General features: G+C 44.3%; 2 protein-coding genes and 1 pseudogene across 2 annotated transcripts; 1 reads left to right on the top strand and 2 right to left on the bottom strand.

Annotated features, from left to right (window-relative positions):
* On the bottom strand, window positions 1–20,937 carry LOC102274634 (zinc finger protein 211-like). The gene is made up of 2 exons (XM_070386949.1): window positions 20,690–20,937; window positions 1–1,803 (listed from the first exon to the last, which is right to left on the bottom strand). Exon 2 carries the CDS (start codon window positions 1,504–1,506, stop codon window positions 145–147), a length of 1,362 nt encoding a protein of 453 aa, XP_070243050.1. The 5' UTR covers window positions 1,507–1,803; window positions 20,690–20,937; the 3' UTR covers window positions 1–144.
* LOC102273203 (protein LLP homolog pseudogene) lies at window positions 1,797–3,103 on the top strand (annotated as a pseudogene).
* LOC106701492 (zinc finger protein 211-like) lies at window positions 7,532–24,072 on the bottom strand. The gene is made up of 3 exons (XM_070386950.1): window positions 23,941–24,072; window positions 21,148–21,796; window positions 7,532–11,711 (listed from the first exon to the last, which is right to left on the bottom strand). The coding sequence occupies exon 3, from the start codon at window positions 11,421–11,423 to the stop codon at window positions 10,296–10,298; it is 1,128 nt and encodes a 375-aa protein (XP_070243051.1). The 5' UTR covers window positions 11,424–11,711; window positions 21,148–21,796; window positions 23,941–24,072; the 3' UTR covers window positions 7,532–10,295.
* Window positions 24,073–24,372: the final 300 nt, after the last annotated feature.

The raw sequence follows: 24,372 nt of genomic DNA, 5'->3' as shown, positions 1-24,372 counted from the left end.
GGCTGCCATCTATGGGGTTGCACAGAGTCGGAAACGACTGAAGCGACTTAGCAGCAGCGGCTCTCATAAAGTTTTTCTGCAATGTGAATTTTCCTATGGATATGGAGCTTTTTTTGAGTAAATGATTCCCCAAATTCACTGCACTCAAAGAGATCTTTCTCCAATATGAACTCTCTGATGACGACGAAGGCTTGACTTATCAATAAAAGATTTCCCACATTCACTGCACTCATAAGGTCTTTCTCCACTGTGAACTCTGCAATGATAATGAAGGCTGGAAATACCAGAAAATAATTTCCCACATTGACAGCACTCATAAGGCCTTTCTCCACTGTGAACTCTCTCATGATGACAGAGCCCAGTCCTAGCAGCAAAAGATTTGCCACATTCACTGCACTTGTAAGGCCTTTCTCCAGTGTGAACTCTCCGATGATAACGAAGGCTGGAGCTACCAGTAAAAGATTTCCAACATTTATTGCACTCATAAGACTTTTCTCCAGTGTGAACTCTCTGATGATGTCGAAGACTGGAGCTACTAGTAAAAGATTTCTCACATTTATTGCACTCATAAGGCTTTTCTCCAGTGTGAACATTCTTATGGTCACTGAGTTGCTCATTTCGACTAAAGAATTTCCCACATTCGCTGCATTCAAAAGGTCTTTCTCCACTGTGTACTCTCTGATGATTACAAAGCATAGATCTAGTAGTAAAACATTTCCCACATTCATTGCACTCATATGGCTTTTCTCCAGTGTGAAGTCTCAGATGATAAGAAAGGGATGACCTATTAGTAAGAGATTTCCCACATTCACTGCACTCATAAGGCCTTTCTCCAGTGTGAACTCTTTGATGTGCAAGACAACTGGATTTATGGGCAAAAGATTTTCCACATTGGCTGCATTGATAAAGTTTTTCTCCAGTGTGAACTCTCTGATGTTCAATTAAGTTGAACTTTTGGGTGAAAGATTTATTACATTGCTTGCATTCATAAGCATTTTCACCACTGTGGATTTTCCTATGGGCAGTGAGGTTCTTCCTTCGGCTAAAGGATTTCTCACATTCATTGCAGTCATAAAGCCTTGCTACACAGCGAACTCTCTGATGGGCAAGGAAACGGAATCTGTGGCTAAAAAATTTTCCACATTGGCTGCATTCATAAGGCCCTTCCTCAGTGTGAACTTTCTGGTGAATAAGGTTAAGTTTTTGGGTGCTGGCTTTCCTATGTTTGCTGAACTCACAAAACCCTTCACTAGTGAGGACTCCCTCATCCTCAACAAGTATGTCTATGTGGCTGGAGACTATCTTGCCTTCTTTCCAGCTCTGATGACTTTTTCCACTGTGAAAAACAGCTTCACACTCCTTATTGTTGTTTTGTTTCTCCCTGGTACTAGTGTCCTGTTGCTGAAGTTCCATGCTGGCCACAAAGTTGTTCGCTATCTCCATTTTGGGAGAGAGATTTTCTCTTCCATGCATCATGCAGCTCTTCAAAAATGTGGGGCTCCCCATACCAAACTGGAAGGATTTCTGTTCAGTTGTGCTGCATCTGGTGCTGTTGAATATTTGCAGTGAAAAAGAATTGTTTCCCACATGTCCCACATGTGTATGCTTTCTGTCCACTTTTATTAATATTTCTTTGCTCTTCAGTCAAATGTGAAATGTCTCTCAAAACTGGGGTACATATCTTACAGGACTGGACATTCTCAGAAGATGAACCTACCCTGGGAGTGCTAATTTGTGACACTCCTTCTGCAGATTCGCTCTGTTCAGAAGGTGTATCTCCATCCTGGGTTCCACACCAAAAACCTGAAAACACAGAAGTGATGGTGAAGTTCTTGTTCACTTTATTGGAGGAAATGACACACAATTGTACATGACACATGAAAGAAGCAGTCCATAGAATTGTGTTCAGGATATGGAGTCGGAGTCAAACTGAGGAACCAATGAGTCAACCTCACGTCAATCCCCCCTAAAGCAGGTAACCTCCCTCTCATTCCCAGTTAAAAAAAAAAAAGACTGCTGCCACATCCTGCCTGCTGTCTGTGGACCATGGTAGGTGTATCTCTTCAGGACCTTGCTTTGGGTAAGATCCCCTGTCCATTAAACCACTGTTGTCTCTGGGCTCTTTGGTCTTGAAGCTGGGCAACTGTAAGGTTTTTCAATCTGTGTGTGCACTCAGTTGCTTCAGTCGTGTCTGACTCTTTGCAACCCTATGAACTGTAGCCTGCCAGGCTCCTCTGCCCATGGAATTTTCCAGGAAAGAATGCCGGAGTGAGTTGCTACTCCCTTCTCCAGGAGATCTTCCCAACCCAGGGATCAAACCCGGGTCTTCTCCATTGGTAGGCAGATTCTTTACAGTCTGAGCCACCAGGGAAGCCCTATTCTTCAATATACACTGCAATTTCAAATGAATGAAATATGAAAATGGTGACTGTTAATAAAGGTGTACCTCAATATACAAACTTGTGAAAAAGAAAGTGAAAAGTCTCAGGAACAAAAACAAAGTTTGGGGCATTCCTGATGGCCCAGTGGTTAAGAATCCACCTTGCAGGAATTCAGGCGGCTTGAGCATCGTGCGTTATTTGAATTCCTGGGTTTTCGCAGGTAAAATATGGCTAAAAGTTTATGGAGTAAGTGAAAAGGAAGATGCGTGCTGAAAAGAGAAAAAAGAATGCCCCAAAGGAGCTCAGCAGACTTAAAAGTATTCTTAAAATAGATGGTGATGTTTTAATGAAAGACGTTCAAGAGATAGCAACTATGGTGGAACCCAAACATTGTCAAGAGAAAACGCAGTGTGTGGTGAAGGATGAAACAGATGACATGAAAATGGAGACTGATATTAAGAGAAACAAAAAGACTCTTCTAGACCAGCATGGACAGTACCCCATATGGATGAACCAGAGGCAAAGGAAAAGGCTGAAAGCAAAGCGAGAAAGAAGGGAAAAAGCAAAGTAAAAGCCATGAAGGCAGCAAAGGGTTTGACCTGGTAGACTCTAAAAACTTGAAAAATGCAACATGAGACAAATCTTTGATTAGAATGTATACATGGGTTTCAGCTTCCACCAAATGAAAAGTTTATTTCCATTTTTTAACTTGGCCTTTTTCTTCAAGCCCAACATAACTCCTCAAATTTGGTAACTTGAATAAAATATTTTATTTGAAAACAAAACAAAACAAAACAAAAAAAAAGAATCCACCTTGCAATACATGGAACACTCATTTGATCCCTGGTCTGAGAAGATGCTACATGCCCACACTCTACAGACTGCAACCCACAAGTACTGAAGCCCTTGAGCCCTACAGCCTGTGCTTGGCAACAAGAGAGCCACCATGAGAAGCCCTCACGCTGCAATGAAGAGTAGACCCTGCTCTTCTCCTAGAGAAAGACCATGTGCAACAACAAGGACCAGCCAAAAAATTAATACAGAAATCTTAAAAAGAAAAACACAAAGCTTGCACCATGGTGTAGTTTTTGTTTTTAAATTTTTATTGGAGTATAGTTGATTTATAAGTTATACATATATACACTTTTTATATTTTCATACAGGTTATTACAGAATACTGAATACAGTTCCCTGTGCTACACAATGAGTTCTTATTAGCTATCTATTTTATATTTAATACTGTGTATATGTTAATTCCAATCTCCCAATTTCTCCCCTAATTCCCACCCTGGTAACCATAAACATGTTTTCTACATCATGACTATTTCTGCTTTGTAAATAAGTTCATCTGTACCAAGGCCTCACATATAATTGGTATCATATACTTGTCTTTCTCTGACTTACTTCACTCAATATGACAACGCATAATGCTGCCAATGGCATTATTTCATTATTCTTAATGGCTGAGTAATATTCCATTATATGTATACCACATGTTCTTTATCTACTCTTCTGTCGATGGACAGTTAGGTTGCTCCCATGTCCTGGCTATTGTAAATAGCTCTGTAATGAACAATGGGAATGGGGTGCAAGTATCTTCTCGAATTATGGTTTTCTCTGTAATACCTGCTGAGGATTGGGGTTAGTGGGCCATAGGGTGGTTGTAAACGTAGTTCTTTAAAGACCCCATGCTGTTCCTCATTATGGTTATACCAGTGTGCATTGCCACCAACAGAGCAGGAGGGCTCCTGCAGCATGGTTTTACTTTCTGCACAGGGCTGCACCCCTCAACTAGACATACATATTCAGATACAAGTTTTTTTTTTCTCATAAAAGTAGAGTCATACTTGGTATACAGATATGTATGCGTATGCGTGTGTGTAAGACATCTATGTACTTCATTTATCAAGCTGCCTTCTTCCTTTAGGGCCTGCTTATTGTCCCTTGTCTGTATGCTCCACACGGTCTGGCTCTGGGCCACCACTGGCACCTCGGTCCCTGCAGGGTCCCTCCTCCAGGGCAAAGAAACTGCCTGCAGGTCCCCAGGGAACTCTCTGTGCAAGTCAGGCCCCTTTCTGTCCTTCTCCAAGCTGTCTCTGCCTCAGGACAGAGATCAAGTGCCTAAAGGTGAGGAGAGGTGGGAGAGGGGCATGGTTCAAGGCCATGGTGTCCCCAGGAATCCAGGAAGATGAGATCAGGGCCACCTGATTAGGTGGCTTCCTGTCCTGGGGGACCTTCCAGAGGATGCTAGAGTGCAGAGGGCACAGCCCTGAGGCTGGCTCCCCATACTGGGACTCTGGAAGCGGGGAAGTCCCAGGGAGAACTGAGCCCCTCGAAAGTGGGCAAAGCTCCTTTTCTTTCTTGCTGTTCTTGGTGCAGCCTCTGGACCCGATTGGAGGGGTGTATGCAATGCTGTGACCTGGGGGTGCACACTTGGGCGGGAGCCAGGGCCACAGTGGTGAAAATGCAGGGCTCAGCTTAGGGCAAACACTCTGAATTTTGTGTCTAGGATCCAGTCACTATTCCACAGCCTGAGTGAGGGTGGGGGATACCGCCTATGGGATGAGGGAGGGTTCTCAGTCTAGGGGTCCTTCCTAAATAGCCCTCCTGGGACACCACCAACTCCAGATGTCTCCGGGAGTCTGTGGTGGCCCCATTCCAGACTCTGTACCCCACCTGGCTCACCTCCTTTCTCATCATCCCCTCTGAGAGGGGAGGGGGGCCAGGGAGGAAAAGTCCTCATCAAGCTCCATGTGGAAGAGGGGAGCAGGAAGAGTTTCAGTGGACTAACCCTTGTAGGGTTCCCCCTACAATCCTTGGGCTCTGGTCTACCTGAAAAGCCCAGACAGGAACCAAGAGGCCCACAGTGACCCCAAACCCCTGTCCAGGTCTTCTCCAATTCAGGGGTGTCTGAAAAAGCAACCCAAGAAGTGGGGAAACCCAAGAAGGCGAAGAGCTGTTGGAAACCAACAGTCAACAGTTACAGAAGCGAACAGATGGAAATCACTTGGGGGACTTCCCTGGTGGCCCAGTGGTTAAGACTCCACACTTCCACTGCAGAGGGCATAGGTTCAATCCCTGGTGAGGGGACTAAGATCCCACATCAGGGCCAAAATATAGAGGGGAAAGAAAGAAAATCACTTGTAAGAGAGTAGAGGTGAGGTGAGGTGAAGTCGCTCAGTCGTGTTCGACTCTTTGCGACCCTATGGACTGTGGCCTACCAGGCTCCTCTGTCCACGGGATTCTCCAGGCAAGAATACTGGAGTGGGTTACCATTTCCTTCTCCAGGGGGTCTTCCCGACCCAGGGATCGAACCTGGGTCTCCCGCATTGGAGGCAGACCCTTTCACCTCTGAGCCACCAGGGAAGAGAGTAGAGGGGGTCACAACCCCTTACAGTGTAACTGGTGGGATCGCTGCACTTCCCTGGAAGAATCAACTCACAGGAGGACAGGCTGTGTGCTGCCTGGGTAGGTGTGTGTATTGTAGGGGGTGGGGTGTCTTTCCTAACCCTTTTTCTTGTTGACCTTGTTGAATTCAGGACACAGTACCTGAAAAATTGGCCCCTTGGCATACCGGATAACACAAGCTCAAAGAGGTGAAAAAGACCAGTGAATTAGGGAAGTTCACTCTGACTTACCCCTATTCCTTCCTCCCATCACCCCCACATCTTGCTTCCCTGAAAGTAGACAAATCTCCCAGGTGAAAGGTCCTTCTCTGTACCAGTGGGTACATTCTAACCACTAGAGACAGAGAATTCACACTGGAGAAAACTGTATTAACATACCTTGTTACTTTTTCACCAATTTACTGCTGCTGCTGCTAAGTCGCTTCAGTCGTGTCCGACTCTGTGCGACCCCATAGACGGCCGCCCACCAGGCTCCCCTGTCCCTGGGATTCTCCCGGCAAGAACACTGGAGTGGGCTGCCATTTCCTTCTCCAATGCATGAAAGTGAAAAGGGAAAGCGAAGTCGCTCAGTCATGTCCGACTCTTAGCGACCCCATGGACTGCAGCCTACCAGGCTCCTCCGCCCATGGGATTTTCCAGGCAAGAGTACTGGAGTGGGTTGCCATTGTCTTCTCTGCACCAATTTACTACCTATAGCCAAAACCCCTAGTTTTTGTCATTTTTAAAACAGTTAATTTTTTTGGTCTAAATGTATAAAACAAACCTTGACACTCTTGTCAGTTCTTCAGGTTTTCATTCTCATGTGAAAGCGCTGATGTACATGTAAAAATTCAGTAACATTTATATGCCTTTATCCTGTTTAATTTTAATTTAATTTAACTTTTAGTTTAATTTTCAGACCTAACCATGTTCTGATGCAACTTCACAATCATTTCTGCCCATTTTCTTTTGTGTAAAACACATTTATACCATTCAACTCAAGCAAAAGGGAAGCTGGGTATTCAGAAAAAGAGAAAACTGGATTGGAGAGCACTTACCCAGTTTCTACTACAATCCCTCACTTTGATCACCACTCATTTATTATTTCACCTACACATTCAGCACTTTCAGCCCTCTTTACTGGGACAACTGTAAACCACCTCCACTTATTAGGTCTCAAGTTAAATGGTAGCCCCTCTGTTCTTAATCTACGCTGAGACAAGTATGTAAACAAAATCATGTTATTTCTCGCCATCCCTTCCTATAGATAGTTACGGAATGGGACACAATGGAACTATGCCTACAGCAGAAAAGAAAATCACAAACAATAATTTCTATATACAGCAACCATGTCAACAAACTTGTCATTCAAAAATGGATGCAACAAAATGATTGGAAGTGAGAAAATTAATACAAAATTAACACATATAAAGGGAAGCTAAGGTTCTACTTAAAGACAGTGGAAAAGGGACTATAATTCCAGTTAAAGAATCACTGATGATAGAAAGGAATGATGATTTGAGAAATACATCTGAATCTTGACACACATGTCATTAACTGTGTAAAGTATGAACAATATTTGCTTAGAGATTTAGAATGAAAGAATTCTTATGCAGAGCTGGAAGAACACATATTCCTATGGAACAAATGAATCAATACTTGATACTCCTTGTAATGTCTAGAAATATTTATAACTGTGCTGTAATGTGTTAATTTTTTTAGTTTAATAAACAAACTGAACTTGAAACAACTAATAAAATTTAAAATTGTTTTAATGAGAAGATAAATAACAAGGGGTAGGAAAAGAAATCCACAAAAATAACAAGATATATTTAAATCCAAATATATCAACTATTACAGTAACTGGTTTGAAATAAACATTCAAAGTAGTGGGTAAATACTTTTTGATAGCTGTAAACTTCCTTGGAAAAGGACTTAATTTTCATCAAGTGATGTTCAAGAGCATGTTTTGAATTTCTATTCGAAGAACAACTAATGTTGCATAGGCGACTCAAACACCTACAGCTACAGATGCTACAAATACACATGACCACCCGACAAGTCTTCCTATAAAGTCTCATCTAATCTTGGCAGGCTGAAGGAAAACAAGGCCATGAAAAATTCAACTACCCACATACCTATCACGGGGTCAGAAGCAGGCCTGCCAATTCTGTGTCTCAAAATTTAGATATAATAAACTGAGGTAAGACAGGTAGGATCCAACTGTTATTCCATTTATATATACATTTGAAAACAGTCATTACAAAAGTAGAATATACTCTTGTATCAGTAACGTTAATGTTGAGAATGAATTAAAACTGGCAGGAGGAAACCATTTTCAGAGGTATACACAAGTATCACAAAGTTAAAATGTACATTGTAAATTATGTGCAGTTTATTGCAAGAACTCCACATTCATTAAATGATTTTTTTAAACAAATACGTAAAACCTATCTCTTTAAAAAATCAGCCTGGGGCTTCCCTGGTGGTCTAGTGGTTAAGAATCTGCTTGCCAATGCAGGAGACGTAAGTTCAATTCCTAGTCTGGTAAGATCCCACACGCCATGGGGAAACTAAGCCCGTGCACGAAGACTGCCGAGCCAGCCCTCTAGACACATGGGCCACAGCTACTGAAGCCCGTGCGCGCTAGGCTCTGCGAGCTGCAATACCGAAGGCCACGTTCTCCAGAGACCGCGCTCCAACAAGAGACGCCACTGCAGTGAGAAGCCTGCACACAGCAGCACGAGTAGCCCCACTGAATGCAGCTGGAGAAAGCCTGTGTGCAAGGAAGGCAGCGCAGACAAAAATACATTTTAAAAAATCATTCTACTATGGCTTTATTAGCTACATTCTTAAGTGGCTGTATCTGTCTGGTAGAAAAAAAACACACACAATGGTGGGCTACAGGCAATGCTTCCCAGCTCCATGTTCAGGGACATTATGTTCGCAATGTGACTATTGGCTACGATGAGAGTATATACACCAGGAAAATTGGCAAACACTACAAATCACGGCTTAATTTACTATATGATTCAATGTCTGGACTTAAGACTGAGGTAGCATATGTTAACAAGGCAGATTTATTTAAACCCTTTATAATGTATGGGGCCATTGTATTACGCATAGTTTAAAAAAAAATGAAGAAAACACTCTTTTAGTACTCTAAATTACAATTCCATGCAGAAGTCATTCACATTATTAGTGACTGAATGAAATGTCACAAAAGTCTTTGTTTCCCCAATCCCATATTTGTTAAGGAAAGAGAAAATGGCCAAATCATACAAAATAAAGTACACAAAAGAACAGAAATTTAACCAAACAAGAGATACAGGTGAAAAATAGACACATGGGGGGCGGGGAGCTCAACATTAATAATTCTGAAGGAAATTAGATTTAAATTCTAATTCTAAGTGAGGTTTTACAGTCTTCATTGGAGAGTTTGGCCTGCATTCAGTCTTAGTTTTTAAGATAGGTAGGTCAAGTGTGGGCCCAAGATGGGGGAGGGCAAGTTCTTGCTAATTAACAATCACCATTTTAGTGAGTTACATTTTTCTGGAGGGGTGGGAAGAGCAGTGAGGTGATGGGTAAAGGGGTTAGGAAGAGGAGCCTTGGAGACCAGGCCTTGTGAGGGCCACAGAAGACATTCTTAGTCATTCAGTGTCCCTCACACTGTCCAGAATGGTGAGCAGGTAAACCACGTGATGGGGAAACAAGGTCAATGATCCTTTCCAGGCTGCCTGGTTTAGTGCTGTCGTTCCTAAGAATTTACCAACCAGGAGGATGTTTGCAGGAAGGAGATACACACTGGGAGAGGCAGAGCTTGGAGCCTGGTAAAGGTGCACGTGTCGGGGGTGGACAGTCCCTGCTCCTAGGGACAGAGAAGCTAGTGGACGTATGCAGTATAGAAGAACCACACATATGAATGGTCTGGCAATAGTGAGCTGTTATGGAAGTCCCTTTACCTCTCTAAGCTAGACGCCTCAAACGGCAGTAATGTTGAATGCCACAGAAAAGAAACTACTGTTCATCAGAATGGGACTGGGGTATGAGCAGAGATATTCTGGTGGGGCTGGAGCACGGCAGAAGTATGAGGATGGATAAGGTATTCTTTTAGTCCTCAAAATCGACAGGGTAGGTGGAAGAGGACTGAGGTGAACAGACTGCCCATGTCCTGAACAAGGCAGCCTGGCACTGAATCCATATCCATGTCCATTGCTGGGAGATCACAAATAGATGACACATAATTTCTATGCTCAGTTTCCTCCCTAGAAAGGGGCCATTTGCTGCATAGTGACTGCACAAGAACTTCCCACGCTGTTACCACCTCAAACTCTGCCCATGTCAGTACCATATATATTTGATATACTCACAAGGCCCCATACAGCATGAAACTTTCAGATGTTGAAACAAGTGGAATTTGTCGGTGAAAGATTTATCACATTCCTCCACTCAAAGGCTTTTCTCCAGTGAGGATTTTCTCGTGGATATGCAGAAAATGTCTCTGGCTAAAGGATTACCCAGATTTACTTCATGCAAAAGTCCTTTCAATAGTGTGATCTCTCTGATGACGACGAAGGCCTGACCTATCATTAAAGGATTTTCCACATTCACTGCACTCAGAAGGCTTTTCTCCAACGTGAACTCTCTGATGATGACGAAGGCTTGACCTAGCAGGAAAAGATTTCCCACATTTACTACAGTCATATGGATTTTCTCCACTGTGAACATTCCTACGGGCACTGAGTTGTTCGTTTCGGCTAAAGAATTTCCCACATTCACTGCACTCCAAAGATCTTTTTCCACTGTGTATTCTCTGATGATTACAAAGGATCCACTTACTGGTAAAAGATTTCCCACATTCAGTGCACTCAAAAGGCCTTTCTCCAGTGTGAACTTTCAGGTGAGAATAGAGGGCAGACCTAGTAATAAAAGATTTCCCACATTCATTGCATTTATAAGGCCTTTCCCCACTATGAACTCTCTGATGTACAGACAAACTAGATTTGCTGACAAGAAACTTTCCACATTGGTTGCACTGAGAAGGCTTTTCTCCAGTGTGAACTCTCTGATGTTCAATTAATTTGCCCTTTCGGGTAAAAGATTTATCACATTCCTTGCACGCAAAAGGCTTTTCTCCAGTGTGGATTTTTCTACAGGCAACGAGGTATTTCCTTCGGCTAAAGGATTTCCCACATTCAGTACAATCATAAAACGTTCCTCCACAGTTAAATCTCTGATATGCAGGGAAACCGGACTTGAGGGTAAAATATTTTCCACAATGGCTGCATTCAAAAGGCCCTTCCCCAGTGTGCACTTTCTGGTGCTGAGTAACACTGTTTCTTTGGGTGCTGGCATTCCTAACTCTGTTGGACTCACAAGACTCTTCAGTAGTGAGAATTCTCTCATCCTGAACAAGTATGTCTGTGTGGTTGCAAGCCATCTTGCCTTCTCCCCAGTTCTGATCGCTTTTGTCACTGTGAAAAATAGCTTCACACTCCTTACTGTTGTTCAGTTTCTTCCTGGTATTACTGGCCTGTGGCTTAACCATGTTAAACCTTACCACGTTGGCCTTGAAGTCATTCACAATCTCCATGTTGGTAGAGAGATTCCATGCTGCATGGATTGTCCAGCTTTTCAAAAATGAGGATCTCACCATATCATACTGAAAGGGTTTCTCTAATGTATTGCTTCTGGTGCTGTTGAATGTTTGCAGGAAAATAGAATTCTTTCCCACATGCCCTACATGAGTAGGCTTTCTGCGTCCTATTTGTTCCTTCCTCTTCAGCCAAATGCAAAATGCCTCTCAAGACTGGGACAGATATCTTACAGGGCTGGGCCTTTTCAGGGAACAAAATGGCCCTTGGGGTCCTAATCTGTGAGACTCCTTCTGCAGATTCGCTCTGTTCAGAAGGTGTCTTTTCATTCTGGACTCCACGCCAAGAACCTGAAAACAAACAAGTGATGGTGAAGTTCTGGTTAACTTTCTTGAAGGGAATGAAGGGAAGTCTTGTAGTCTGTCCGATTCTTTGCGACCCCACGGACTGTAACCTATCAGGCTACTCTGACCATGGGATTTTCCAGGCAAGATTGCTGGAGTGGGTTGCCATTTCCTTCTCCAGGGGATCTTCCTGACCCAGGGATCAAACCCAGGTCTCCTGCACTGCAGGCAGACGCTTTACCATCTGAGCCATCAGGGAAGCCCTTAAGGGAATGACACCATCACACTTGTACATCTGCCACATGAAAGAAGCAGTCCATACCATCATGTTCAGGACATGATATTGGAGTCAAATTGAGACAGCAGCTGTTCTCATCAAGCACAGGACGTAAGGACTAGATGTGACCCAAGGTGAAAGGCGTGCTCTACAATTCACTCCTCTGTTAATGGCTTTTTCCAAGACCATATCTGCCACTGGCTGGGGACACTGTGCAGAAGTGTACTGAACATGAGTGCCCCAGAAAATCTGGCTGCAACAAGTGGCTGGTGTTCAAGAAACAGTAAAGCATACATGCATGTTTAAGGACATAAAAAATTTTGTCAATAAGTACCACAAGGAAAACAAGTGTGAAGCCCACATGAGATAAGTGGTTTATAGAGGAGAGAGACAATGAAACCCAGGCTAGAGTCAGACTAAAAATGGGAAGTAGCATAAACGACAAGTTGGCAGAATGTCAGGAATAGAGAAAGACAAGAGAAGTCATTTGTAGCCACTACAACACTAGTCAAAGGATGGAAGTCATATCTTCCTGGTATGACTTGAACACAGACCTGATATCAAGCCCTTTCCCACTTGCCATTCATCTTGGTCAGAGAATCTCCAAGCTCTTTTGCTGAGACTAGAGTCATGTTCATCCTGTGAAGCCCAAAGGACTCTCATTCCCAGTTGAATAACAACATGGGTTACAAATGATACACGTCCTAACTGCAATCTAGTTAACTACAACCACTATGCTGTACATTACATCCTCAGGATTTATACACTTTAAAAGTAGAAGTCTGTAACTTCCAACACCCTTCAGACATTTCACCTACCCTAACTTCCTCATTCTGGCAATCGCTAATCCTTTGTCTATATCAGAGTTTGGTGTTATTGTTTAAAGATTCATTGTATATATATAATCGCATACTACAGATAAACACAGAAGAACATGGATTACAAAAGACTGGGTCCCCTCGTACATGGCTGTTTTTCAATAAATTTACACGGCATTACACTATCTGTAGTTAGATGAATCTACAAGTGTGAAAATTTCAGAATCAGTGGTGTGACTACAGAATTTCAGCATTCGCAGATATCAGTGTAAGCATGTATGCTGGGACCAAAGCTCTGAGGAAACAGGAAGAACTGTATTTGTCTTTCTCTGACCTATTTCACTCAGCATTATGCCCTCAAGGCCCTTCTATGTGGTTGCAAATGGCAAGACTGCCTTCGTTTCCATCTCTTGGATAGGGTAAAATAATGCCACAATAAACACGGAGTACAGGTATCTTTTTGATAGGATGATTTCACTCCCTCTGGATAAATACACAGAGTTGGAATTGCTGGATCATACTGTAGTTCCTTAGTTAGTATTGTAGGGATTCTCCATGCTCTATTCTACAGTGTCTGCAACAGCGTACATTTACCCCAAGTGTGCACAAGATGCCCCCTTAGGTCACATCTTCCTCAGCATTATTTCTTGTCTTTTCCTAACAGACATTATAACAGGTGTGAGGTGGTATCTCAATGCCATTTTAATTTTGCATTTTCCAGGCCATTAGTGACATTGAGCTTTTTTTATGTACAAGGTTTTCATTTGCATGTCTTATTTGGAGAAATGTCTTCTCAGCTCTAACAGATACTAGCTTGTTTGAACTGGTCCATAGCAGTGAAAGCCCAGAATCCTATCCACTAGGCAACCACAGAACTTCAGTAAGGATATTTAAAAATTATGAGGTAGGAATTCCCTGGTGTTTCAGGGCCAGGACCCTGCACTTTCACTGCCAGGGACCCAGGTTCAATGCCTGGTCAGGGACTAAGATCCCGCAAAACTGACAGAGCGGGGGGGAAATTATGTATATATACATGTATATAATATATATGTATATATACGTAAACTACCCACCAAGCCATATAGCATTATATGGGAGGAGTCTTAAACCATTTCTAAACATATAATCAAATTTTATCATAACTAAATTAAAAAAAAAAAGAAGAAGCAAATAGGGCTGATAAGCTAATAAAGGTGAGAAAATAAAATCATACAAAATGCTCAATTAACACCACAGAAAGAAAGAGTGGTAGAGTAACAAATGAACAAAGAACAAGGGCAGGGCTTCCCCGGTGGCTCAGGGGTAAAGATTCCGCCTGCCAATGCAGAAGACTTGGGTTCAATCCTTGGTCTGGGAAGCTGCCACATGGGGTGAGGCAACTAAGCCTGTGAGTCACAACTAGTGAGCCTGTGCTCTAGAGCCCAGGAGCTGCACCTACTGAAGCACAAATGTTCTAAAGCCTGTGCTCCTCGACAAGAGACGTCACCACAGTGAGAAGCCCAAGCACCTCAACTAGAGTAACTCCACTTGCCGCAACTAGAGTGACGTATGTACATCAGTAAAGACCCAGCAAAATAAACAAATAGCCAACCAGATTTCACCTAAGCAAGGCTATCATGAATAAAGAAAATGACACAGTGACAAAGGAGTCAACTTCTGCAAAGCATCAATTGACAGGATATATGGACTTCTATAGACTACCAGTCTACTCCATCTAAGAGCAGAATAGTCTTAAGTGAAAGAAAGTGAAGTCGCTCAGTCGTGTCCGACTCTTTGCGACCCCATGGACGGTAGCCTACAAGGCTCCTCCCTCCATGGGATTCTCCAGGCAAGAGTACTGGAGAGGGTTGCCATTTCCTTCTCCAGGGGATCTTCCTGACCCAGGGATCGAACCCAGGTCTCCTGAATTCCAGGCAGATGCTTTAACCTCTGAGCCACCAGGGAAGCTCAATCTGACATGAAACATTCACAAGACAGAGCACATCACAGGCCAGAAAACACACCCTAGTAAATTTCAAACAACAGAAATCATACAATGTCTGTTCTCAGAGCATAGTGAAATTACACTAGAACCAATAACAAAAAGATAGTTGGAAAATCACACAGTACTGAGAAATTAATCAAAATAAAACATGGGTCAAAGAAGAAACATCAAGGTTAATTTTTAAGTATTTTGAAATAAACACACTTCTTGAAATATGTGTATGCAGTGAAGGCAGTGTTTTAGGGCAATATATAGCATCGAATGCATGTATTAGAAAAGAAAAAAGGTCTAATAGCAATCATCTTAGGAAACTAGAAAAGGAGAAAATTAAATCCAAAGGAAGAAGAAAAGAAATAACTTTAAAAATCGACAAAGAAAAACCAACAAAGTCAAAGCTGGTTCCTTAAAATGGACATTAAAGGATAATAATGAAATAAACGGGAATCTCCAAGATCATAAATGTGATAACCTAAATGAAATGGTCAGTTTCTTGAAAAATACAGTCTACCAAAACCCACAGAAGTACGTATATTTTAAATATGTATACATATGTTAAAGTAGCTGAATCAATAAGGAATAACCTTCCAAAACAGAATTCCACTGGCCCAGATTGGTTAACTGATGAAATATGACAAACACTTCAGGAAGATACACAATTCTCTACAATGGCTTTCAGAAGACAGAAACAAAAGGACTGCTCCTAACTAATTCTGTGAGGTCAACATTAACACCAAACCAAAGACATGAAGAATAAAGTATACACCAATATCTCTCACGAACACAGATGCAAAAATACAAAGTATCACTGAACTGACTGAAAAACTACATAAAAAGAATTATACATCATGACCAAGTGGGGTTAAGGAATGGTATGTAAGACGTATTTCATACATTATTACGCTAACTACAGCACACTAATAACATAAAGACAGATATATACTCCAGTGAAACACAACAGAGACTTGAGATTCTATATATCAACCCTCATAACGTGTGATCCAGTAATTACTGACAAGACCAACACCATTCAATGAGGACAGTTTTTTCAACAAATAGGTTGTTAGGTACTTCCCTGATGGCTCAGACAGTAAAGAGTCTGCCTACAATGAGGGAGACCCGGGTTCAATCCCTGGGTGGGGAAGATCTCCTGGAGAAGGAAATGGCAACCCACTCCAGTATTCTTGCCTGGAAAATCCCGTGGACAGAGAAGCCTGGTAGGCTACAGTCCTTGGGGTCGCAAAGAGTAGGACACGACTGAGCGACTTCACTTTCACTTTCTTTTCAACAAATAGAGTTGTTAAAACTGGATACCCACGTGTACAAGAATGAAGTTAGTGTCTTACTTAATACCATACGGGCTTCCCTGGTAGCTCAGTTGGTAAAGAATCTGCCCATAATGTAGGAGACCCTGGTTCGACTCCTAGGTCGGGAGGATCCCCTGGAGAAGGGATAGACTACCCACTCCAGTATTCTTGGGCTTCCCTGGTGGCTCAGTCGGTAAGAACTGGGTTTGATACCTGGGCTGGGAAGATCCCCTAGAGAAGGGAATGGCTGGCTACCCACTCCAGTCTGGTCTGGAGAATTCCATGGACAGAGGAGCCTGGCAGGTGACAGTTCATGAGGTCGCTAAAATTACACAATTCTGAGGTGGGACAAAAAAAGGGAAAAGTTTCAAAATGTTGGATTCAGCCATGATTCCTTGCCTATGACAATAAAGGCAAAATCAACAAAAGAAAAAGTAGTCAAGCTGGGCTTCAAAGCAATGAATAATTTCCATTTTATATGTTAACTTGTATCACGTGCCTGTGTGCCAAGTCGCTTCAGTCATGTCTGACTCCATGTGACCCTATGGACTGTAGCCTGCCAAGCTCCTCTGTCCATGAAATTCTCCAGGAAAGAATACCAGATTGGGTTGCTATGCCCTCCTCCAGGGGATCTTTGTGACTCAGGTATATGTCTCCTGTGGCTCCTGCATTGCAGGTGGATTATTTACTATTGTGTGTGTGTTTATGTGTGTTAGTTGCTCAGTTGTGTCCAACTTTTTGCGATCCCACGGACTGTAGCCCACCAGGCTCCTTTGTCCATGGGATTCTCCAGGCAAGAATACTAGAGTGGGTTGACATTTCCTTCTCCACTTTACCACTGAGCCATCAGGACAGCCCAACTTATATTACATAATGTGTCAACTGTACCTCAAGAAAGCTGGAACAAAAACAAAAAAACTGAAAAACTTGTACATTAACAGACACTATAAACATCACAGAAAAAATCGGGAGAAAACATTTCAAAAACATGTATACCAAAAAGAATGCATGTTGTAGAACACATGTTGTAGAATAGCAGTCTGCTGCTGCTAAGTCGCTTCAGTCATGTCCAACTCTATGCGACGCCATAGACGGCAGCCCACCAGGCTCCAGTCCCTGGGATTCTCCAGGCAAGAACACTGGAGTGGGTTGCCATTTCCTTCTCCAATGCATGAAAGTGAAAAGTGAAAGTGAAGTCGCTCAGTCATGTCTGACTCTTAGCGACCCCATGGACTGCAGCCTATCAGGCTCCTCCGCCCATGGGATTTTCCAGGCAAGAGTACTGGAGTGGGGTGCCATTGCCTTCTCCGAGAATAGTAGTCTACAACAACCAAAATTAAAAAAAAAAAAAACAAAAAAACCCTGATTAAGAAATGGAAAAAGGAGTTGAATAGATATTTTTCTAAAGATAAACAAATGGCCAGTAAACACACTGTTAGGGGAAAAAAATCAAAAAAGTTACACAAAATAGCAAATGCCAGTGCAGATATAGAGAAATCAGAACCTTGAGAAAGTTTTGCATAAACATCTCAAGGTCTGTTTCAGTACTGACCACGTCAGTGACCACAGTGTGTTGTTTAGTCAGCAACAAAAACATGTCAGGTACAGGAATGGAGCAAAACATGCACCCCACGCATTTAAACAGATACTCACACAAGGAGAGGGGAAGCAAGGAGGGATCGATCAGTTGGACAGCAAAACTACTAACCCTGACAGTCTCCCAAGGAAACAGAAATAAAGGCGAAACTAAACAAATGGGACCTAATCAAACTTACAAGCATTTATCTGCACAACAAAGGACACCCAAAACAAAATGAAGAGAACATACTAACTGGAAGCAAATGCCTGGGAATGACGCAGTTGATAAGGGCTTCATTTCCAAGGCATATGAACAGCAACACAACTCAGTGACGAAAAGCAACCAACGCACTGGGAAAAAGGGCAGGAGACCGAAACAGGCTTCTGTCCAAAGAACACACACAGACGGCCAATACAGACATGAAACGACGCGCGATCACTGCTAATTCTCAGTGAAATGCAAATCAAAACTACAACTAGGTACCACCGAAAAACTGTCAGAATGGCTAAAATTAAAAAGTCTCCAATTAACAAGTGTTGATGATGGTGTGGAGAAAAGGGAAGTCTCTTACACTGTTTGTAGGAATGTAAATTAATGCAGCCATTATGGAAAAATGTATGGAGGTTCCTCAAAAAACACACTAGTTGTCATATAATCCAGCAATTCCACTTCTGGCAATATACCCAGAACAAACTATAATTTGAAAAGATACATTCATCCAAATGTTCATAGCAGCCCTATTCACATTAGCCAAGACATGGAAATAACCTAAATATCCTAAGACACGGAAATAACCTGAGGTAAGACATGGAAATAAGATAAATGGATAAAAATGTGGTACATACACACAATGTAGTATTACTGAGCCATAAAAAAAGAAATAATGGCATTTGCAGCATCATGCATGGACCTAGACATTATCATTCTAAAAGTGAAATGAGTAAGAAATAAAAACAAAAATACCATATGGTATCATTTATATGTGGACTCTAAAATATGACAAAGGAACACATCTAGGAAACAGACTTACAGACATAGAGAACAGACTTGTGATTTCCAAGCAGGAGGCAGGTGGGTGAGGGAAGTATTGGGAGTTCGAGATTAGCAGATGCAAAGTAGTACATACAGGATGGATAAAGCACAAGGTCCTACTCTATAACACAGGAACTGTAATCAATATCTTGTGATATACCATAAGGGAAAGGAAAAAGAATACATATATATGTATGTATGTATGTGTAACTGAGCCACTTCCCTGTACAGGAGAATTTAACACAAATTAAAGATTGTATTGAACACAATATTGCAATCAACTTAAAAATAACAAAGACTCCTGACCTTGAATCCTTAGCAGCAACTTTGGAGCTACCAGTGTTGGGATGTACTCTGCCTCTGCCATAATAATCTCAACACATAACCAACAATTTAGCAACAAAGTAGCAGGGACTCCGTGGTGGTCCAGCAGTCCAGACTCCGTCTTGCATACAGGGCACATGGGTTGAATTCCGGGTCTGGGGACTAGCTCCCACAGTGAAGGGCAAGTAAGCCCGAGAGCTCTGGAGTCGGAACACGCCGAAATTAGAAGACTGCATGCCTCAAGGAAAGAACCTCCTTGCAACAACAAATATACCACCTGCCACAACTAAGACCCAAGGAAGAAGAAGCCAAGAAATAAAGAAATAAATTGAAAACAGAGTCCACTGTCCAGTTGTCACAAGGACAGAGCTGTCCCTGGGAAAAAGGAGAAAGGCAGAGCCTAGCTCAGAGGAGGGAGATGAGTGTGCAGGCCTTACCCAGCATGCACACAAGTGCAAAGTTCTCCAGCATGACATCAAGGTACAGGTGTATCTGAACCTCATCAAGAAGACACCATTCCTCCCAGGAGAAGTACACAGCCACATCCACAAAGGTCACCCTACCCTGGTATAACATGGACAAATAAAACCATCAACAGTCTCATTCTTGAAAACCCACCATTCATCTTCCCACACATCTCCCCCACTGCCCAGTCAGATGGAGCATCCAAAGACCTGGGTGCAAGAACCTTCCTCCTTTGACCTGAACCTTCAGAAAACACAGGCAGTCATTTGAAGCTGACATCCTGCTCTTTGCTGTTGTTCACCCACACCAGAAAACGATGAGACCTGCATTGACCTAAACCAGCTCAGACTCACCTCAAAGCCCTTCCATGTACTGGTACCAATTCGAGAAGAAACTTCCACACCGTCTCCAGAGAACCAGTCTGCTCTCATGATCCCGAGAATATAGTTCTCCAAAGTCCCCAAACCCAAGAGTGGCAGAATAGCAGGTGAAGAGCCCCTTAAATGCACCTCAAATGCAGAGAATGTGTGTGTGTGTGTGTGTGTGTGGCGGGGTGGAGGGGGGGGGGGGGTGTTTAGAGTAAGTGAGGGACTGGGAAAAGCTCCACTTACCAAAAGTGCTTCTGCAGCCCTAGCAATCTGTGAAACTGGCCCGCCAAGGAGGAAAGTGACCCTGGAGGTGATCCAGCGGCTCAGGCGTTCCCTGGCCCTCTGGCCGTACCAGAGCCAGGTGGCTGGCTAACGTCTCCTCCGTGACATTGTCCCCAGTGATTCCCCGTTTCACAGCTGTGCCCAAGGAAAACCCACGACTTCGCTCCGCCTCAAAGTCCTTATCTCTCCCTACACTCCGTTCTTCCAGTCAACGGGTTTCAGAGAGTATTTAAAAGCCTGACCCAGACCGTGTCCTTCCGGTGCTCAAAACTCTCCACCACGGCCAGGGCCCTAAGAAAAAACGTACCAACTCTCATCTACCACTTCAGGTGCAGCATGGCCTCAATCCTCGTCCCCCACAGAAACAGGATGGACTCCAGGCTCCCCAATGTTCCCACTTCGGTTGCATTTCCAGGTCTCACTCACACCTCATAACACTGGTCATCAGAAATAGGGACACCGCTCCTGAAGGCCTCACTGCCTCTCACTCGGGGAGCTCATATTCGGGTGGGGAATCGGCCAGGGAAGAAGCCGGAGCACGCGGCCTTTACCTCAGCTGGTTCCCTCAGCGCAGCAGGAGACGTTTCAAGGACTCATTTGGATTCCGCCGGGTTATTCCCCGAAGCCGGCGGCGTGCCAGACCCTAAGACCCGCTACTGTCCAGTGAGCACAGAGCCTCCGCTTCCTTCTTGGCCCTTCACCTTGCTCCCAACACCAGACACCAGGACTTCTGACCGGCCACAGACTCTACAGCAATCAAAACGTCCGCCGGGAATACACCCGAAGTCCCACTAGCGGATGTTCGATCTCCAGGGAACGCCCCGCTTCTGCACGTTCATTGGATGACCGTAGCCTTAGCGCAAGGTCTTCTGGGTAATGTAGGGCCAAGGCCTCAAGCAAGGGAACCCTGCCCCCCTGCCCCCCCAGCCCCCAGCCCCACCCCCACCCCACACCCAGGAAAACTGGGAAGAAAAGCGAAACCGCTAGAGGAGGATCGCCGAAATCCTACCTGTTGTGGGGAGGTGTTTCATCCTTCTTAGGTGGGCGGAGGATCCAATGAGGGAGGAAGGGCCTAAGAGAATTTGTCTTGAATGCTTCTGATCACTGAGGTGTTTCCACAGGGTCTCAGGTTACTTCCCCAGTGGCTCAGTGGTTAAAAAATGCAGAAGTTGTAGGAGACTCAGGTTCGATCCCTGGGTCCGGAAGACACCCTGGAGAAGGGAATGGCTCCCCACTCCAGTATTCTTGTCTGGAGAATCCCATAGACAGAGGAGCCTGGAGGGCTACAGTCCACAGGGTCACAGAGAGTCGGACAGGACTGAAGCGACTTAGCATACATACACCAGACTCCTTAAAGCCAACTCAAGCCGACATCCAGCAGAAACTGGAAGCAAATAAACATTATCCTGTTTCTGCTGAAGCCATGCAGCCTTAAGTGTTATTTTACGGAATTCCCTGGTGGTTCAATGTTTAGCAATTGGTGTGTTCTCAGCCATGGGTCTGGGTTCAACCGCTGGTCCAAACGAAGATCCACCAAGAGCCTGTGTGCCGCCGGGGGAGAACGTCATTTTGTTAGCTTTGGTCAGGACACTAAAAATGTCCGACAGGTCCCCTCAGGGAGCAAGCGAGGGAAACTGTTGCTCGTTTTTCTCACTGATCTGAAGAAAACAAGAAACACTGATGTATAATCAGGCCACCCAAACGAGCTCTCTGAACATCCCTCGGCCCAGTTAGTCTTATTCAACTAGTCCCTCCTCACGTGAAGGACCTTCCCGCTCAATGCTAAGCCCTAATCAGTAATGACCACCCTCTTGATATGGCCCGTGTGTGATTGTTCTAATCTTTGGATAATAACTTGACGTTGACAGTGTAACAAGGAGGCTGTGAACGGCATACTCCTCTGCTGGTTTCTCGAACTCATGAACCAGTTGCGTCACAATCCTCTCCAAACCCGGTAATCTCTGGAGTAAAACACTGCTACCACATCCTGCTTGCTATGTCTGGACCACAGGGCTGTCTCTCCTGGACCTTGCTTTGGCTGAGTTAAGACCCCCAAACCATTCAACCATTGATGTCTCCAGGCCCTTTCTTTGGTCTTTGGGATGCGCAATTATATTATCTTGCCCCTAGGACTAGACCACCTGGTCTCTCAGAGCTGATCAGCATCGCCAGCCTCCGCACTCCCACCCTGCTGTGGCACCACTGGGCAGGGAGGAGGCGGGGCCAGGGTGGTCTCTCTGCAGGTATGCTGGGGTGGGGACTGCCCCAGGTGCAGCAACATGCTGGGTCATGGAATTTGCGGAGCGAGAGCACTTCTCTATGGCTGGGGTGTCTAGTGAGCCTGCTCATCGGACACCAGCAGCTGCTGAAGCAGACCTCATTCTGCATGGCTTCCCGGCCAGGAGGGAACACACTCACTCCTACTAAACAGAGTCCAGGCTCCTCCAACCTATCCCACTGTGTCTCCAACAGTCAAGGAGACTTGCCGCCACCACTGGAGCACCAGGGGAGGCGTGAGGGTGTTAGATGGAGGAGACAGAAAGGTCACAGAGAGGAACGGGGTTGGAGGAGTGTGAGGTGGTAAGGTAGTAGGATGCAAATGTCAGTCATGCACGAAACGGACCACTTCTAGTGAGGAACAGGCACAGCGAGCGACTGTCTGCTACTTGTGATCCCCCAGCAACGGAAGAGAATCTGGGAATCCATGCCAGGTTACCCGGTTCAGGCCATAGGGAATCTGATCACTGCACTCCTTGTCCTATCCAATCCACTCTGGAACTCAAAGAACATCTTGGGCATCCTGACACCCTCTGTCTCCCTCCCCAAAAGAGCCCTAGTCATACCACAACCCCATGCTGATGGACATCCCTTTCTTTTCACTGGGAACAAATATTGATGGCTGTCATGTGAATGACCCCATTCATCTACCTGAACTGCCCTGTGCTCAGAATTTATTGTTCTTCCAATTTGTGGAGAGAGGGGTCTGCACCTTAGGTTAAGGAGTTCCCACAAGGGCACCCAGATGCCAGCCTCTGATGAGGGCGTCCTCTACACTGCACAGGTGTACTGCTTCTCTTCTGCACTTCCCTGCGTGGACTCCATCAGCTGTGGCACAGCCATGAACTACCCACACCGCTGTCTGCATCTCCACCAGGGACTCCAGCTCCACGGCACCCAGTTTGCATTTCATTGCAGACACCTTCCCTTTTCTGAAGTTGTTCAAAGGGACAGCAGCAACAAACATGCTAGCCCCACACTGTCTTCAGTGTCCCTGGAGACATGACACTGGCCACAACCATATGCCGTGATTTGTTCTCAAGGTCCTGCCCATCTTTCTCATGAATCTAATTCAAGATGTGCCTGTGTCCACTTTCCTGGTGACTATCCCGAGTGTTTTGAGTGACCCTGAAGGACTAGGAGTCACCACTGTGGCTCTCTCCCTATCTCCAAAACTCTTCTTCCTAATGCCCTCACCCATCACCCCACTGCTCCTCCTACCCAGTAGAAAAACATAACTCTACAAATGATTAATTAGGAATATAACCAGCAGGAAAGTGCCAACATCTTCTGGGGACCCATCCTTGACAAACTTTAGTCCAAATGCTAAGGGCTGAAGAATGATACCTCCCATAATGCCTGTAAAACCCAACCCCAAGTTCTTGTGAAACAAAGCTGCTCACAGGTGTGAATCTTCACCTGTATAACACTTGTGACCCAGTCCTTCAACTAAACACCATCAGTGCATCATCAAAATCGCAGTGATGTGGGACAGCTTGTTCTTTGCAAGCCTGTCTGCACTCACCTTATCTATCACATGGGATCCACAAGAACTGTGTGAGTGTGTGTGGCCCACACACCACAATGTGGGGCATCTGTATCACATGGCTAGCCCCCAAATCTCCTTGGAGTGCTTGTGAATTCTGTGCCCACACCTGCTGTGCGGGGTCAGCGTGTCCCACTGTATTTCCCCACCAAGGTCTCCCTTCTGTCCTGCATCCTTTGTGCTATGGCACATGAGTTAGCAGATCCAGGCTGCATCGAGGGGTGCGAGCATTCCAACTCAGTCACACTGTACCCCAGGTTGTGCTGATATACACTGATGTTTAAAATTCTGCTGCTGCTACTTACTGGAGTTACGAAAAGGCTTCTTTTATTTTAGAAATGCATTCTAACAAGTTATGAATCGAAAGACATGATACCTGCGATTATAAAGCTTAAACACGACTAAGTAAAT

The sequence above is a fragment of the Bos mutus genome, chromosome 18 (assembly GCF_027580195.1).
Source record: "Bos mutus isolate GX-2022 chromosome 18, NWIPB_WYAK_1.1, whole genome shotgun sequence".
Classification (NCBI taxonomy): domain Eukaryota; kingdom Metazoa; phylum Chordata; class Mammalia; order Artiodactyla; family Bovidae; genus Bos; species Bos mutus.
This window is presented reverse-complemented; position numbering and strand designations above follow the sequence as displayed.

What these genes read in the sequence shown, in the direction of transcription:
- LOC102274634 (XM_070386949.1), bottom strand. Translation starts at nt 1,506, where the DNA reads ATGGGGAGCCCCACATTTTTGAAGAGCTGCATGATGCATGGAAGAGAA.
- LOC106701492 (XM_070386950.1), bottom strand. Translation starts at nt 11,423, where the DNA reads ATGGTGAGATCCTCATTTTTGAAAAGCTGGACAATCCATGCAGCATGG.